General features: G+C 41.0%; 1 protein-coding gene across 1 annotated transcript in view; it reads left to right on the forward strand.

The window, feature by feature from the left end:
* Positions 1–1,525: 1,525 nt before the first annotated feature.
* TBXAS1 (thromboxane A synthase 1) overlaps positions 1,526–17,059 on the forward strand; it is a 227,848-nt gene continuing 212,314 nt past the window's right edge. The window contains exon 1 of the mRNA XM_059472124.1: positions 1,526–1,623. Coding sequence (XP_059328107.1) covers positions 1,526–1,623 — 98 coding nt within the window. The remainder of the gene's footprint in view (positions 1,624–17,059) is intronic.

Below are 17,059 nucleotides of genomic sequence, written 5' to 3' on the forward strand. Positions count from 1 at the left end.
TAACTTCTCTGATAAAAGCAGGAAGTGTAATAAAGTGATACTGGAGAAGCCTTGCATATTAAATCTAAGCTATTGTCTTGAGGTAGTCAGAGAAGAAACCACTCTTCATCAGGTGTGTTAGGAGAATCAGATTTTACAGAATTTCTGGTTCTCAAGGTTACCATATGATTCACAAACCACATTTTTGTATAGCATTTATTTCCTTATCTTTCAAATAGTTTTTTTAGAATGGGTGGAAACTCCATCCTAAGCACATATATGAGAATTTATAGTTTCTTAAGTAACAAACAATACTGGACAGTTCTGGGAATTTTGTCATGGACTGAGGTGTTTACGTGCAAGCTGCTGCTTCTGATGTTGTTGTCCTGAAGATTTTTTTGCTCATGGAATTTGGTTACTGTAGTGTATAACAGGTTGGTGGGCTTCTCCTGTAGAAGTGCTTCAAGGTGTGTTCTTGGGTTTACCTTACTAATTTTGGACTGGATCAGATGCTTAAAACAGGCTTGAGGTTTGCAGGCAGGAAAATATGGAAGAAAGCTGAATAATTCATATACAGAGAACAAACCATTTCCAGAACTGCAGCCAAAACTTGGTGGCTGTGTGCAGGTTGTTCATGGCACAGCCTCACTGTGCCACAGTGCAGAGATAGTAGATTTGACCATGTTGGTGTTAAACCTGATACTAGAAACACAGCTATTTGTAGGGGTAGCCAAAGTGTCTCTGGAGAGACTGGTTAGTGAAGCCCCCAAGGGGGACAGTGCACTGAGCCAGGGAAATTTACTGTAGCCCTCATGGAGCTGAGATGATACAGCCAAACAAGTGCTGTCTGTGAGGACTCATTTGTGTGACAGATGCTGACTTATGGATCTGGTACTACCCCAAAAAATTGGGGATTTCTGCTCATTTGGTCTTTCTTTATATGCATTCTAGAAGTCACATTAGACCAGCTTTCCTCTAATTCCTCCCTTCAGTTGTGGTAATTTAAAGTTTACTTTGTTCTATTCTTACAAGGTATAACCAGCATTGAAATTAGGTGCTAATGAAATTTCATATTGCAAAAATGCTCTATTTTAATTACTTTAGAGAACTCCACTGTTTTGTATGTCAGGACACCCCTGAAGTGCCTTTATATTTTCCTTCCATGATCTGTAACATGGTCAGGCTGTCTTCCCCATTTATTTTCCCCACACGTTTCCCAGATTCCCAAGGTTTAGGTCGAAAAACCCATTCAGCAACGTTGATGTCTCAAGCAGTGGGTATGTAAATATTTACTAGCATGACAGTCAACAACAGTGGGAGGGGGGAAATTGCTACATTCTGCCACTCAGGGAACCTTCAAGGTCTGTCTCAGAGTGTGCAGTCGGTGAGAAGAGGGAAGGTTTGCCGTTTGTGATGACATGTTTTTGCTCTCTCAGTTCCTGTTTTGTTGCAGATGTCATTCCTTTAGCTGTGGAAGGCTTTATCAGCCCTTGTGGAGGCTTTCCCCTGCACACAGCACCCAAGGCTGCAGCTGTAGTGGAGGAAAATGGAGCCTGCAGATCTTCTGGCACTTGCCTGCCCAGGAATGAACAGTACCACAGCCACCCTGGCACTGCTGGCAGTCCTGCTGGTCCTGCTGTATTGGTAAGTGAGAGCAGTGAGATGGTGAGATCAGACACAAACCCTGCTGAAACCCAGCATCTGTAGAGTCTTATCCATGAGGGGAAACTGGAAGGTAATTTCCTAGGAGGGAAGTGGAGGGGGAGTTGGTTTGGAAGCAGAGAGTGCAATAAATATTCACAAAACTCACTATGCTTTTAGAGAATTCTCTCCTTGCAATATTGTCTTGTAAGTGCTTTACCAACTGCTAACAAAAATGATCTTCTAAGTTAAGAGCTTATTTGTTGGTTTCTTAATTTCTTTAGACAGCAGGAACATTGGTCCACATCAAAAAGAAACCAAATACTTGGACCTCTTCTCTCTACTGTGCTGCACACACTTGTTTTTTGGCTTAAGTGTACAGACACTCAAACTGCTGCTTGAATTTCCTCTCTTGTTCTTTCCACGCTGACTAGTAGACACAAATCAGAATAACAGCAACTGTAATGGTTAGCACAGTAGGCAATGCAGTGACCTGTGCTGAAATGAAAAAAAAAACAAAAAAAAACCAACCTCCCCCCTGTTCTGACAATTTCTTTCAGAAATTATATCAGCTGAACTGGGAGTGTTTTTCTGACTTTTCCCTTGCATTTATCTTTAAATCCTGCCTTCCAGTAAAATAATGGTTTTTTTCTCAATTGTATGAGTGTTCAAGAAAAGGTTTCAGGGACTGTTGCTGAAAAAAAAAATCCACCAAAAATCCAAAGCTAATCAGGAAGAGAATAGTGATGGCACTACGAGTTTAGCACAATTGTTGTAGCAATGTAAATGACAGATCTCTTTGCATACATTTTGTCATTCTTTCACCCTGTTGAGTTTTGTTCAACTTCCTTCTGTGTTCAGGGAGGGTCTAGAGAGACTAAAAAGAGTCATGTCTATATCTGACATGTGTTGCTGTGTCAAATAGATGGGTGAGCCTGCTTTCTTAACAAGATCTGCCCAAATAATTGCAAACATCCAAGTCCTACCTCCTCTGAATTTTACTGGGAAAAAGAACAGTGGCTCTAGATCATTAAGACCATGCTGTTTAGCTGCAGACCTGTGACATCTCTGGGAGCTCAAGAGGGAGAGAAGGAGGACAGAGGCACATCCACAGTTCAGAAAAGCAGCAGATCAGCTGGTGAGGTCTGGCCACCTGTGAATCATTTGAAATAGCCTGATACTTCCCCATAGCTCATGTCCGCATGTGCCGAGATCTCCAAAGACCCAGAACTGCTCCTTGTAAATCTCAGGCACTGTCTGGTGTGTGTTTGCCCAGGGCCCCATTTTCTGGTTCAGTTTAGGAAAGGCTGTTCCTCCCCTTGAAGTTAAGACATGGTGGTTTAGTGCACATTTGGTCTTGCCATTAACAAAGCTAGCTCTAATTGCAGAGTTAAATCAGACTCATGGCTGTGCTCAGTTACTGCTGAATTGGGGGCCTACCATAAAAGTTTCAAAAAGCTCAACTTAGCAGTGAGGTGGGAAATTGTCTAACAGTAGAGACACCCCATTCAGTGTGTCTGCTTTCCTGGCTGAAGGTGAGTTATGTGAAAGCATCAAGAAGTAGCTTTATACGGGAAAAGTGTTTTATGCTTGTAAATGGTTACAACTAACCAATCTTGTTGATCTACAGATTCAAGTTTATTTTTCAGTAGCTTATTAAATACAGGTGTCTATAGATCACTCTTCCAATGGGAAGCTGGTGATTATTAAGCATGCAATGAAATAAGCTATGGGCTTTTGGTAAGTTTGCCTTTCAAAGAACTGAGCTGTTCACATCTGTTTATCTCAGTAAAGTGCAGTGCCTGAGCCTGTAAGGTTCAAATCTTGAAGCACATCTGCAAGTGTGGTAGTTGTTCAAACTTGTCAACTTTCTAATTTGAGTCTATTTTGTTGAAATTTTTTAACCTACCTGTGTGTTTAAACAATCAGTAAACTCAATGCATGCTCACATCTTCCTTTATTCATGAAACCTTGGGTTCAAGGAATTATTTAAACATTAAGTGTGTGAAATGGTTGCTAATAGAAATGCAGGCCTCTAATTGTAGAAAATGTTTTTATTGCAATCATGTTGCATACCTGATTATCTGGCTCTTCTAGGAGTTAAGAAAACATGAGTGTTGTGTGTGGCAGGAGTAATAATAAAGTAATAACTCTTAAGGTTCCTTTGAGGTTTTCTTTATAAGCCTTATCCTAATTTTTTAATAACTACTGAATTATTCTTTTTTTAGCTTTTTCTTCCAAGATTGTGTCTCTTCAGAAGGGCAATCCAAGGGAAAGGGAGGAATGAATATTTGCTGTTGTAAATTTTGTTGTGGTAGTAGCGTATGATTGATTGGGGTCATGTTGTGTCAACTGTTGTGTGAGTACAAAGAACAGGCAGTTTGTCCACCTTGTTGGCTGTAAAAGGCTTAGCAAGGCTCAACAGAAGGCAATTGCAGGTAGAGGAAAGAGTAAAAAGATCTAATGCACACTAGAATAGGAATGTGGTCATGGCAACACTCATCTTATTGAGCTCTTTCCTTTAGCACAGTTTTCGTGGATGGGGGTACTCAGTGCCTTAAACCACAGTCTTGAGCTGCTGTCCATCAGCTCAGCCTCAGTCCCTGTGAGTGTGGGCATTGTAAGGCCAGCTGGGATTTGTCACAGCTCAGCTGGCAGGTGGTATCTTGCTAAACTGCGATAAGACCAATCTCTGCACATTTTTGGGTATGGTGAGGTCATATGAAAGAGGGAGAGAAGAAAGGGTTGATTGGGAAGGGGAGCAGAGGTTGCAGCTGCATAAAAATTAACTTATAGGGAAGATACAAGTCTTTCTTTAGAAGTCTTAGAAACAAGTTCTCTAAAGAAAGACTTGAGTCTTCCCTATACAATTCTTAGAAACTTGGACAATTTGATAATTTTTAGGCTGTTGTTTATGGTACAATGAACATAATAACTCTTTATAGCAAATCATGTAATAGCACATCTCTGATTTCTCATGTGTTGTTCTCAGTATAATATGAAGGTGATGCTTGTAGTGTAATGTGTCAATTTTAAATCAGGGGAAGCAACTATAACCTCTCAATGTTTGTCTTTTACATGACCTTAAGTCAGCTCTAAGGAGAGGCTTTGTAAGGTAGTTGATGAAATACTGGGAGTAGAAAGACCTATGAAGCTTTTTGGTACATAGTCTGTTTGGATTTGAATAGTTGGTTTTTTGGTAATCTGTTAAATTAAAAGGCTGCTCGAGCCACTTTGCTATCCCCTGTTCCTGGAGGATTTAATTATCTGCTACCCTCCCCATTCTTGCTACTTGTTCTCTGTAGGTAAAAGTCTCTTGCAGATTTCTTATCATGGATTCTTGGATGTCTGTTGCTACATCATTATTATTGTGATAGGCAGGTTGCTGCTTTATTGACCACAAAAAGGCATAATATGGCTAACTACCAAAGTTCAGTAATACCAGTGGCACTCTTAAAAAACACTTAGCACTCTTAAAAAATGTCTTGTCTGTGTCCTCCCCTGTGATTTCTTCCACCCAAACTGATTATCAGAGCAGTTTCTTTTAAGAGCACTTTCTTTCTCAGTTGCAAGCACTGCTGTCTCTATTTGCCTAATCTCTGTGAATCTCAGGGGCTTTTTTTAGGCATGAAATAAAACCAAACTCTTAAGGGAAGAATGAGTTTAACATTTACAAATCCCAGTGATATTCTCAATTGAAAAATACAGTAGTATATCTATGCAACATATTGTTCATTTTCATTTCAAACATATGCTGAGTTGGATATCCCATGCTTGGCTGTAGCTGCAAACATTGCTTTGTGTCTTTCTTTTTGCTGTCTGGGTAGATGTTTGATAAAATGAAAGCAGGAGTTTATCTTGCTTTAAAGTTTAATGTACCATAAGCTGAGCATTATGAAGAAGCTGTCACAGCATTCAGATACCTGTGTTCAAACTGGATTATCAACCCCTTGTCTAAACAAACCTGGGGCTTTTTAGAAACATGGAGGTTGGATGGGAGTGTTTGTTTATGTTTGTAAGATCCGTGTCTAATTGCATGCTTTCAAACATAGCAAAACATAAACTAGTGGTGTTCCTGTCTGTTTCTGGAAAGCTAAGTAATTCAGAAAGATGTCATTTTTACATTGAAGTAATATTAATGATTACTTGTGCTAGAGACAAGTATAGAGACTAAGAGATTGGGGTCTCCCTAGATCAAGGTACTGCCCACCCAGTGCAGAACAAGTCAGGCCTGACCCAAAGAATTTTCAGTCTGATTAAAAAGAATGAAAACTAAACTTAATATTTTTCCTCCTCTGACCTAAAGTCATTTCCATACAGTTGGATGGGGGACATACTTAGTCAATGGGGCACTTGTGTTAGAGTTCTTCAGTTGGGGCCATACCTGCACTAACCACACCAGAAGCTGATCTCAGAACAAGGCAGTATTTCCATACAGGTGGCTTCAATACCATTGCTGTTTGGCATTACTTTGCATCTGTGGTTTTGGAAAGGGCTCTAAAGGGAAAGCTTAGAGGTAATCTTTCCCCAGCAAAAACTTCATGCTGGTTTTGGAGAACCTTACTGTTTGGGGTTGAGTTAGCCAAAACTTATTTTTTTTTCTAAAGTAAATGCCACCTAATACTAGATCTTGGACCAACTTTTGCCTCTCAAAAGATCACTATAGCTTCTCAGTTTGCAGTGAACCCAGCATCAGGTTTGCAAGGCCAGAAGGCTGGGAAGTTTTGGGGTTTTTTAATATTCTGTTAACCCCAGCTTGTGGTTTTTTTCAATTTTTTCCCCCTAAAATGGCCATAATCACTGCAAATCCTTCTGCTTCCCTCCCCTTCATTGGAATGTCCCATCAGAAAAACTAGAAGGATCTGACTCAACAGGAAACACCAGCAAACCGCTGTTGATGACAGAACACCTAAAAGATTCTGAGTTGTCTTTGTCATGCAGTTTCACATCAAGAAAATCTGTAATTCCCACTAATGTGTCAAACATAATTTGATCCCACAGCTGTGCAATATGTGGCCTTGTCTTTGAGCTAAATCAAGCATCTCTAGGTAAGCTTGAGAAGGAACAGAATAAATTACTGAATTATAATTTGGAAAAGTGCCATACCACATATGACTAAATACTTTGTTTCTCTGAAAACAAAGTAGATGTGTGTAGATTTGATTATCCAGAATGAAGTTCACTCAGTGCTCTGATTATGCTGCTGTTAGGTAAACAAGTTATCTTACTTTTGGGAGAAGAAGCAGAACAGTTTTCTGTTGTTGCTATTGCAGCTTCAGATCCCTAGGTTCTCTCAGAGGCTGTTATAACCTCTTGGTTATCCAGACAAGTGTTGGGCCTTTCATGCTGTGCAGCTTTGGTTTTGCCTTGGTTTTGCACTGCAAAACTCAGAAACTGTCTCTGCTCATTTTGTTTTGTTTTCAATTTAGAGATTACATGTCCAGCAGTGTTTATTGGAAAGCCCTCAAGTGGTTGTTGAGTTTTTTGCTTTTTTGAAGGTGCATTTTATTCTAAAAACTCTGTGTAAAAAACTCAATCTCCAGCCTATTAATTCCTTATGGTTTTTGTTTTTCCCTGATTTTTTTCATGCCTTTCCCCATTAAATCCCAAATTAAAGCATAGTTTGATTTTAGTGAGTGGAGATTGGAGCCTTAATAGTATGTAAAGGCAGACAGGGTTGGGATGGCTTTCTTTTCACAAAACTGGTATATTTATCTGTGTTCTGCTGTGGTCTCCATATCCATGTCCAATGGAGTGAGCTGCAAAGCTGGATAATGCACACAATAGCTCAAGAGCAAACAGGAGCTGGACTCAGCCCCTGAGCAATCCAATTTCTGTGGGTCTTGGAATGGCCTGGGTCTGGTCTCAGCTGGGCTGCACAGGTAGGAGAGAGCAGCAAGAGAGGGAAGGACTCTGACTTTTCCATCAGGCACCTTCTGCCTGCTCTGGAGCTTCACTCAGCTCTTCTGGACCTGCAGTTTGGTTCTAACTTTTGATCTGGTTTTTGCCTTTGGGTAGGTAACTTTGTTTAACTTGGGGATGTTTGGGCCCCTCTAAAACTGATTTTGGATACTCCAAATTATCTTCTGGGAGCTCCTGCCTCCATCTACTGACAGTATTAGGAACACAGGGAACTTAATACCCTGCTGGTGGTGCCTTAAATGGAATTGAAATTAGATGATGGGAGAAGGCAATGTGGACAACTTCCTCAGAGAGAAGGCTCTGCAAGCAGTGCAGCACTCCATCCATTGCACTGGGGCTGTCTCTTGTTCTGTCTGTGCATTTAATTGCCAGGCTCAGAGGGGCCTCTCAGTCTCCTGCAAAGTCCTCAAACACTGCCATGAGCTCTGCTCTTCCCTGAAGCCCAGGGGTGCATTCTGCAGTTCCTGTGGCTGCCCTGCACTGGGGGGACTGGATGTTCCTCCTGTGCTCCAAGGTGTGTGGATTTTTGTCACTCCACTTTCAGATAGCACACAAGGTGTCCTGCCAGCCTGCCTGTGCTCCCTCTTAAGTGAAAAGTTAAAACAGTTGGTAGTTTTGACAGGTTAGAACTCCTCAGAGTGCTGAAATATAGATCTATGTTCTCTTTTTTTCTTGTCTCCTTTAACATTGCTCCCATCATTTTAAAAAGTTGCCCATATTCCTCTTTACTCCTTTTTGTCTTGGTATTAGATTTCATCCATACCAGTGTTTGTTTTGTCCTCACTGCTGGCTCACAGGTAATTTATGCCTTTGATTGCCATGCCTTGCTCTTCTGTAGGGGAGTTTTATATAGTATTTAATGGAGCTGTCTAAAAAATGTTTTAAAATATTGACATATTATTGAGAGACTGTTTTTTATCAGTTCCCCTTGGCACACCCAAAATCTTTAGACGGATTTTTCTCTCTTTTCTCCCTAGTTCTCTTTTTGGTTTCTTTTCCCTATTGAAAACACTATTTACTGTTCCATAAGCTCAGTGTATGCTAACTGCTGTGAAGTAACTGAAAGAGCTCAAAAAAATTTCTGGTTTGAGTTTGGATATGCATTTATTTTGCTTTCCCAGGAATAGCAGAGGGGCTTGAGAAAATGATGTTCCATGTTTGCCTCTTTCTTCCCTTGCTTTATATGTCATTGCTTACATTGGTGGCAATTTCTCTTAAGCTTTACTTGTTTATTTGACATGTGTTATCTATGATTGGAGTGATGTGCAGGTCAATAAGAATACAAGAGTTTTAATGAAGGGATCATCCATCTAGCATGAGGGAGATTCTTCATATCCATTCCTTTGGTAGTTTCTTTCCTGACTAGGTGCTGCTTTCATGGTTCTGCAGAACCTGTGAAGTTGTTGGGGGAGCAAGGAAGCAGCAAATAAAGAAAAGGGAAAACTTGTAATATTATTTTTTAGGTAGGAATAGAAGCTGGATGCCCAGCAATGGCTGGGGAAAGACTGGAAAGAGTGACTGGGAACAGCAAGATATGACTCCAGATGAATTTGCAGATGGTTGTTAGAGATTGAGGTCAAGTATATTTGGGCAAACTGAGGCTGGAAGAAAGGAGCTGAACTGAGATGTGTGTTGGGAGTAGGAAATGGGGCAGTGTCTGTGTGCTTGCTTACATGAACAAAGCAAAGTCTGCTTCCTTGGAAAGAATAGTTCTTTTCAGCCACTAAAAACCTTGTGATGCTCTTTATGAGTTGAGAGGCATGGGAAGGATGAAAAGGCAGTAGACTTTAGAGGAGATGAGTAATTGGTAATTGTATGATCACAAGCTCCTGCTGAATGAATGCTCTTGGATGAGAAGTCTTGGCAGAGTTCTGAACCTGTAACCCTCAGTATTGTTTTACTTTGCTCGGTGGCAATAAATCTGATGTAATCTGTGCATGCATGTTTGTGGTTTCTCATCCAAAAAGCTCCAAAGAGCTTTTATGTAAACACCCTCTCAGTAGAGCTATAACAATTGAAGAGGTCGTCGAGGCATGTGGTTTGAAATGTGGGAAAGACATGAAATAAAGCCATCCTGGGAGAGGAAGGAGCAGCTAAAGGATCTTCAGTGGGTTGCATGCTAGCATGACAGACAGAGTGATGGTGGTCAAAAACTGCAAGGGCCCTCTTCCATCTTTAAAATATTGACATGATCTCTGTTTGTTCTCTGTTTGTAACAAATCTCTGGTTTAGGATTTTCTGAAATACTCATCATGGCTTGAGATGAAGCAATCTCTCCCAAGTGAGTTCTCAGTGTAAGCTTCATAGTAGCAAAACTGAGAATGTTAGGATAGATTTCAGTGAGTGTAACACTGTTGTACTGGCCTGATTAATGTCTCTGAATGCTATGAGGAACTGTACTCAGTATGGGACTCTGAGCTGACCAATAGCTGCTCAGTAGCCATTCAGGTCAGAGCTCTGGCCAACAGCTTCAGGAAGAGCCAACACCTCTTGGTGGTCCCAGAAAGGCTTTGGATCCCCTCTTGTGGCTCGTGAAACAGGGCTGTTCTGGAGTAACATTCAGCAGCATGTAACCACTTCTGTGTAACTGGCTTGCTCACTTGCATCCCCTCTTCAGAGGCAAAAACTGGTATGGTACAAAGATAAAGAATCCTCTGTTTTACTAGACCTATTCCTAGATATGGCAACAAACCTTGGGCCTTTCCTATTTCAGAAGAATAGTAATTTAAAATTTGTTTGTCTGCTAGAAAGTTTTAGACCTCAGGTAATTTCTCACAGATTGTGTAGTTATGTCTCTCAGTAGTTGTGTCTCTTGGTAGTTGTGTTTTAAAATTTTTAAAAGTTTATATTTTTAGCAGTAGTTAAGTATTCAGTGTTTTCACAATATATTTTCTTTCCTGAGTTGTAATTTTTGTTTAATATGAATGGAAGTGCTCTCAATTTGAGTGGAAAAGCAGCCATCTGGTGTTCTCCTAGGACACAGAGATGTTGTCTGCTATTAACTGAAAGAGACCCTCAGATCCTGGGTGTCAGAGGAGTGAGGAACCTCCCCTAGCAAGGCTGCAGAGTGAGCTTGGAATTTTAACAGTGGGCACAGGATGGTGGAAGGACTGTAGGAACCTGTGCCTTCCCAGGCCATGAATCTCTGAAGGACTGTAAGGTGTATTTACCATGTAAATATGTTCATCCTGCCAGGACTCAGTCTGGGATTTGAGAATTGGGATTTTGGCAGTTTATCCCTAACCTGCCTCCCCAGCTTTAGGAGACTCCTACTGTTAACAAGCATGGTAAGAAGGCCTTTATTTCCATGGTAGCTTGGTGACTTGGTTCCTCTTTCAGGCTTTAACTGTGTCACTGGTGGACATTTTCTATTTGATTTTTGACATTGCTAGGGATTCTGGGCAGTAAAACCTTTTTTTTCCTCCTTCTCCCCCTTTTTATTTCTGTTCCTGAGTGAGAGCATAGCCAAGGAGTGAGCTCAGTGCCATGGAAGCATTTTATATTTTGAGCAGAGATAAAAATCTCATTCCTTCTATAAACAAAACAAATCAACAGATGATGCCCAGGAGAACCATTTCTCTATAGCCATTTTCCTCCAGCTGCTTTCTATTCCGTGCAGCTTGCAATGCACCATATGAAATACGTGTGTGCCTTTCTGTTTGTGCAAAGCACAAGTTTCCTCCAGACAGTGGCAGCTTCATCATAAAAAAATCAACAAAAACCACCAAACCCCCTCCCCCACTTTTTTTTCTCTTACAATGCTGTTATTATAAGATTACTAATGAAATTGAGATGGTTGTTAAATAGTATGTAATTTAGCAATGCTGGAGGATATGCTGGAGGAGCTCTGCAGTCACAGCCATTGCATCTTCCTCTGAATGGATTTGGACTATTGTCTGTGGGAGGATGAGAGACAGAAATAATCTGAGGGAGGCTGAGTGCCTCATAAACATGGCAGAGATGAGAATATAACAACAAAAAAATCTCATTCAGAGTTTGCTGCTCTGTGTCCCTGTGCATGTGTCCCTGTGTCAGTGAGGAGATCTCTCCAGTGCTGCAGCAGCTTTGTGGCTGGGCACAAAGCTTGTTGCAGGCATGAGATTGGTGGGAGACAATAGGAATTGGCCCCTTCAGCCTATTTAAGCCCTTGGCTGATGGCACCCCTTGCTTTCCTGCTTTAGTTTGGCCGTGGTGAACAGCTCAGAGGCTCAGGTGGGTGACCAAAAGTTGGAGGGGGGGTGGGGTTGGGACCCCAAAGTGCCGTGGAAGGGGATCATGCAAGGGAAAGAGCAGAGAGTTGTGTGAATGAAGAGCTGGTAGGTAAAGTGGATGGCAAGATCTCTCCAGAAGCTTGGGAATAGTCCCAGGTCAGCCCTTGGCAGAGGTGCAGCTGCAGGGATATCTTGTCTCAGAAGAACCTTTCTGCTCAACTCCCCCTCCTGAGACGTGCTTCTGTGCAGGAGGAGGGTGGCCAAGCCAGATATTCCTAGGCTGGAGCCTGGGGGAGTAGTTTCTATCCTTGCAGGGGCAGGGAAAGGTGATAAAAGTTTGAACATTGCTAGGTTAATGGGCTGTCTTTTTGCCATAAAGAGTATCCTCTGAGACATGAAAGAACTTGGAACTAGCCAGGGGACAGGAGGGCAGTAAAATTTGGCAACATTACTTTTGGTCATCTTGATAAAGCAGGGTTTAGAACGGAAGGAAAATATTGTGATTTCACATCCAAAAAGCTCCTGAGAGCTTTCATGTAAACACCTTGCAAGGATCCATGTATGTATACATTTGCACTTATATATAAACACATAGCAAGGGATTCAGAACAAACAGCTTCTAAATAAGCAGCCAGATGTAACTGATCTGATCATTGGAGAGATCATGTTCAGTGCCCAGAGCAACCCCCTTATCCCATCTCTAGCCAAATGACTCCTGGCAGCTAAGGAAATAACCTCGGGTAAAACCAATAGGATTTTTATAACAGAGATGTTAGCTATTGACCCTGAGTGTATTTTATGGCACTGCCTCGGTTTTGCCTTGTATATCTTCATTCTGGTGTTGATGTATTGTTCTGTGTTCTTGAAAAACTGCAGTCTCTCCCCAGCCCTCCAGGATCTGTCACTGCAGCACCAGGCTGTGGGCTCACACTCATCAGCACCAGATCATTCTCTGAGGCAGAGCTCATTGGGACAGAGCTGGGCACATGAGACAATTTTGATATTTTCAACTGGGGTGCAAGACAAGTAATTGATACCATTTCTGCTATGCTGCTGGGAGAACAAAGGCTGTACCTGGTCAGAAGTTCACTTTTCCTTATTAACAAATTTCAGTTAAAAGAACTTTTTTCTACCAAATCAATTCTTTGTGTGGTATGGCTGAGATGGTTTTGATCGGAGGCTTCTTGCCCTAAACCTGAGTTTGCTGAATCATTAAAACAGGGTCTCAAACTTGTGTGAGAACTGAGTTCTATTTACTTTGCTCAATTGCCCTGCTAAAGTTAGGGAGCAGCAAAAAAAGTTCAATAGAAATTTCCCTGACTGACAAGTGCACATGAATAATTTTTTTTTTTAAACTTGTATTTGTGAAAGTGTTTCCCAAGATGATTTGCTTATGTCTGAGCATTTAGGCTTGCAGTATCTATGGAGCTTGAACTCAGAGCTTTAAGGAAATGAAAGAGCTGTGTTGTAACATAGCTGACTTTTTTTTTTTTTCTTCCCACAGAAGTGAAATATTTTAGGTGCTTAGTTCTTTTGAAAATCTGGATTTAAAGGAGGTGGTTAACAACAGGAAATCTTGTCCCAATTTTTGGTAGCAGTGTCTGATTGTTTTTTCTGGGTGACACTATTTGGGGTTGAGTTATAGAGCTGACTGCAAGATGTAAAACCATTTTGGTGAAGTTTACATGGACAGCCTGTCTCATTAATTATCCAAGGAATTCTGAACTCTTAAATAACAGCTCTAAGCTGATTTACTAGTGCAAGCCCTTTAAGTTCATAGGCTGAATTTGGCTTGCATTGCTTAGACCAGTGATAAAACAGTATTGTGGGGTTTTTTCTTTCTTACCTGAGAACTTAATTCTCCCACCTTTCAACTTTCACATGGACATTTTTCTAACTGAAAAATGCTGTTAAACATAATATTGATACAGTAAAAGAGCAACCCACACAGAAACCCAAGCTGCACCATAAATCCTTCTCTGAAGTTGCTCACACTGGTTATGTAAATAAAAGAAAATTGATGCTGTTTGCAGAATGTGATGATATAGGGGAAATTTCTCTTACATGATAGAAACTGTGTGTGTCCATGTGTGCCCCTGTACCTGTCCCCCCACCCAGCTCTTTGTTGTTTTGGTTGGCTCTGTAGCTGATACAGACACCAGAGAACCACCCCCCCCTCCCCGAGGCAGAAAATGTCCTTTCTCAAGGTTTCACAGGGGATCATTACAGGGACTGTTTTGTCTTTTCCTTGCTTGGGAAAGACCTTTTGACTGAACAATATATTGCTCAGTTCAGGAGGAATTATTGTATGTAACCAAACACTAATGACTTCCTTTGAATGTGGTGGGGTTTGGTTCCAATTCTAAATAATGAATTGTATCTCCACAAACTAAGGGATGTTTCAACCCCTGTGACTGCTGATCCCCAAGGAGGCAGCTGATCCATCTATGGGGGTTTTAATTTTAAATTGCATTGCATTTGTAAATAGCTGGTGGCCAAAATCATTATCATTGTGTTAATGTAAAGATCAGTCAGCATTTTCAAGGGCTGGGCAGTTTCAGGAGCTTTCTCTGAGCAAGTTGGAGGCTTTGTCTTGTAGGCTATGAGCAAATTGTTACAAAACACAAGAGAGCTGGTAGGAGTTTGTGGAATCATAATTAATTGACAATGGTTTTTCAAAAATTACATTTTTCAATTTAAAATAAGCTGTTAAAACAATTTAGAAGAGTGTTGTGATAGTCCCTTGACACATGTGGGGAGCTTTGGGTTAAACATATAAATAATGCTGAAAAGACTATATTTAGTTCCAGACTGATCCAAGGACAACTGAAAAATTGAAGGTCAAATAACAAAACGAAGAAAAGAAAATTATAGCCCTCCTTGTTCTGTTCTGCAGCATGCTGCTTGGCAGCTGTGAAGGTTCAATACTGGGGAATTTGTCACATACAACTATTTATGATTTGTACTTTAGGCAAAGCAAGTAAGCATGAAGTGTGTGTACTTATTGACAGCGGCACGCCACTGAGTCCTGTCACACTGAATCTGGAGAGCAGCTCTGGAGTGCTGCAAAATTTTGGAGGGCTGGGTATCAAAAGATCTGTGATAACCCAATTAAACATTCAATCAATCAATCAATCAATCACAGCTTTCCCCATGCTCTGTTTTGACCCTTAGGCTCTAGCAGTTTCTGCTTGGAACTGAGCTGAAGAGTACCAGGTGCTCAATGGTGGGCCAAGACCACTGCTTGTTTTGCTATTTTTATTTGTACAAACTTTTAAAACTATGGAACAGGAAGAACTCCAGTTCACTACTAGCTTGGGAGAACTTTCAGTCTCTGCTTGAGTAGGAGTTCTTTTAAACTCCCCAAGAGTAGAGCTCAGTGCTTCCAACTGCAGAGACAAGGCCATGGCTTCCACCCATCTAAGTTAACCCTCTGATGGTGGTACTGGCTCTTTTCCTTCCTTGTGGAGACACCTCCTGCATTGCTGATCTGGCCAGGATCTGAGGTGGGTGCCAGCTGTATTCCCTCCACGTAAGAACGTTATCTCACTTGAGTGGCTGCAGGTAGCACAGGCACAGCTGGAGCCACAGGCCCACAGCTCAGCAGGTCATGCCTATTTATCCAGCTGGGGATCTGCACAAGGATGGCAAAGCTCTGAGTGCTCAGCCTGCTGATGCATTGATGGAGATTGTCAGTGATGTGATTTCTGCAATCATGTTTATGCGATGTTTCACTTGACCTAATCTTGCCAAGCCTGATCATGCCTGCCTGTCCTCTGCACAGCTCCCAGCATGCCCAGAGCACTTTCCTATGGCCAGCCAGGCCACAGTCCTGGGGCCAGATCCCTTCCCTGGAGTGTCTGCTGGCCACTTGGCTTGAGACATGTTCTAACTGTTCTGTTTTTATTAGGAGATTTTGGTAGTACATGGCATAATTAATTATTTTCACAGCTTTTATTTAATTTAAACTAGCATCCCACTAGCAGTCCTCTTCTTGAACTGCTTATGAAACCTTATTCTGTTTAAACTACAGGGTATTATCTTAATGAGTAGTGCAGTTTTCAAATTGACTAACATACTTTACATGTGTGCATTGCATGGACAATGTCTATTCAGACAAAGCTTTGGCTACCAGCTGTGTGAAAATCAAATGCATTTTTAGCAGTGTTAAAAAATTAGTGGGAATACATGTGGTCCAACTTGGCTAGCAGCTTGTCCCAAGATGAGTGCACTCAACTCTGAAACTGTAGCACTCAGAGAAACAGACTTCTGTTGCTTAGATGGAGGCCACGTCTTGCATAATTTGTGTTTTTGCAATTTCACTTTAAATCTAGGCTTTGCCTGTCAGAGATAATGGGAAACAATTATTTCTTTCAATTACTTGCTGGCTGTTGTTTACATTTCCTATGCACATCTCTCTGTCTCTCTCTCTCCTTTTCTCTCTCTTTCCCCCTCCCCTTTTCCTCTCTCTCTCCCTATCCTCCCCCCATTCTCTCCATCCCTCTCTCTCTCCCCCTTAAAAAAATTTTTGCACATGCTGTATCTAAAAAAACATTCAAAGTGGAGACCCAGTAATTAGGGTCATTCCTTTAGCAATGAGTTGATCTATTTGCAGAAGCAAAAAACAAATTTGGATTGTCCTCAGTTGAAGCCCCAGATGATACATCATTTTTTGGTCCATTGTTTCTTCAGCTCCTGAATTTATTATATGTTTAATCTTGACTGTGTTTCAGAATAAGGTGAAAGCTTTTGGTTTAGAGGATTGGTCAAAGTCTTATCCTGGTGAAGGACCATTTAAAATGAAATGGAAATTTGGCTAAGAAAGTTGTATAAAACACTGATTCTTGTAAATATGTCTCTTAATAGACACATTTCTAACAACTGTGCACCCCTTCTTTTTTTTTTTCCTTTCAATATTACAAGGAGCAGTGACATGAACAATGTATCTTTTCAGTAGTTCATTTGTTGTGCTCTTCATTTATAGCTTCATTTCTTTTACCTCCAACTTTTACACATTATTTACAGACTAATTCTGAGTTCATAAACATGGTTATGAAAGCATATGTTTTTGGTTTTTTGTTTAACCACCAAGATATTATTGATTTGTGTGAGGAATCCTTGGGTAGAAAAGGGAGCTCAGCAGTGGCACAGGTGAATATGGGTACAACTCTAGCTTTGCTTTAGTATATCAAGTTTGGCACTTGGATATGCATGTACAAGGAGAGAGAGATAAATTACTGAAACCATAATTTCCCTTACTGTTGACTACCAAAAAAGAAATTAAAAGGGAACTCTCAGCCCTCACT

The sequence above is a fragment of the Ammospiza nelsoni genome, chromosome 5, assembly GCF_027579445.1.
Source record: "Ammospiza nelsoni isolate bAmmNel1 chromosome 5, bAmmNel1.pri, whole genome shotgun sequence".
Classification (NCBI taxonomy): Eukaryota; Metazoa; Chordata; class Aves; order Passeriformes; family Passerellidae; genus Ammospiza; species Ammospiza nelsoni.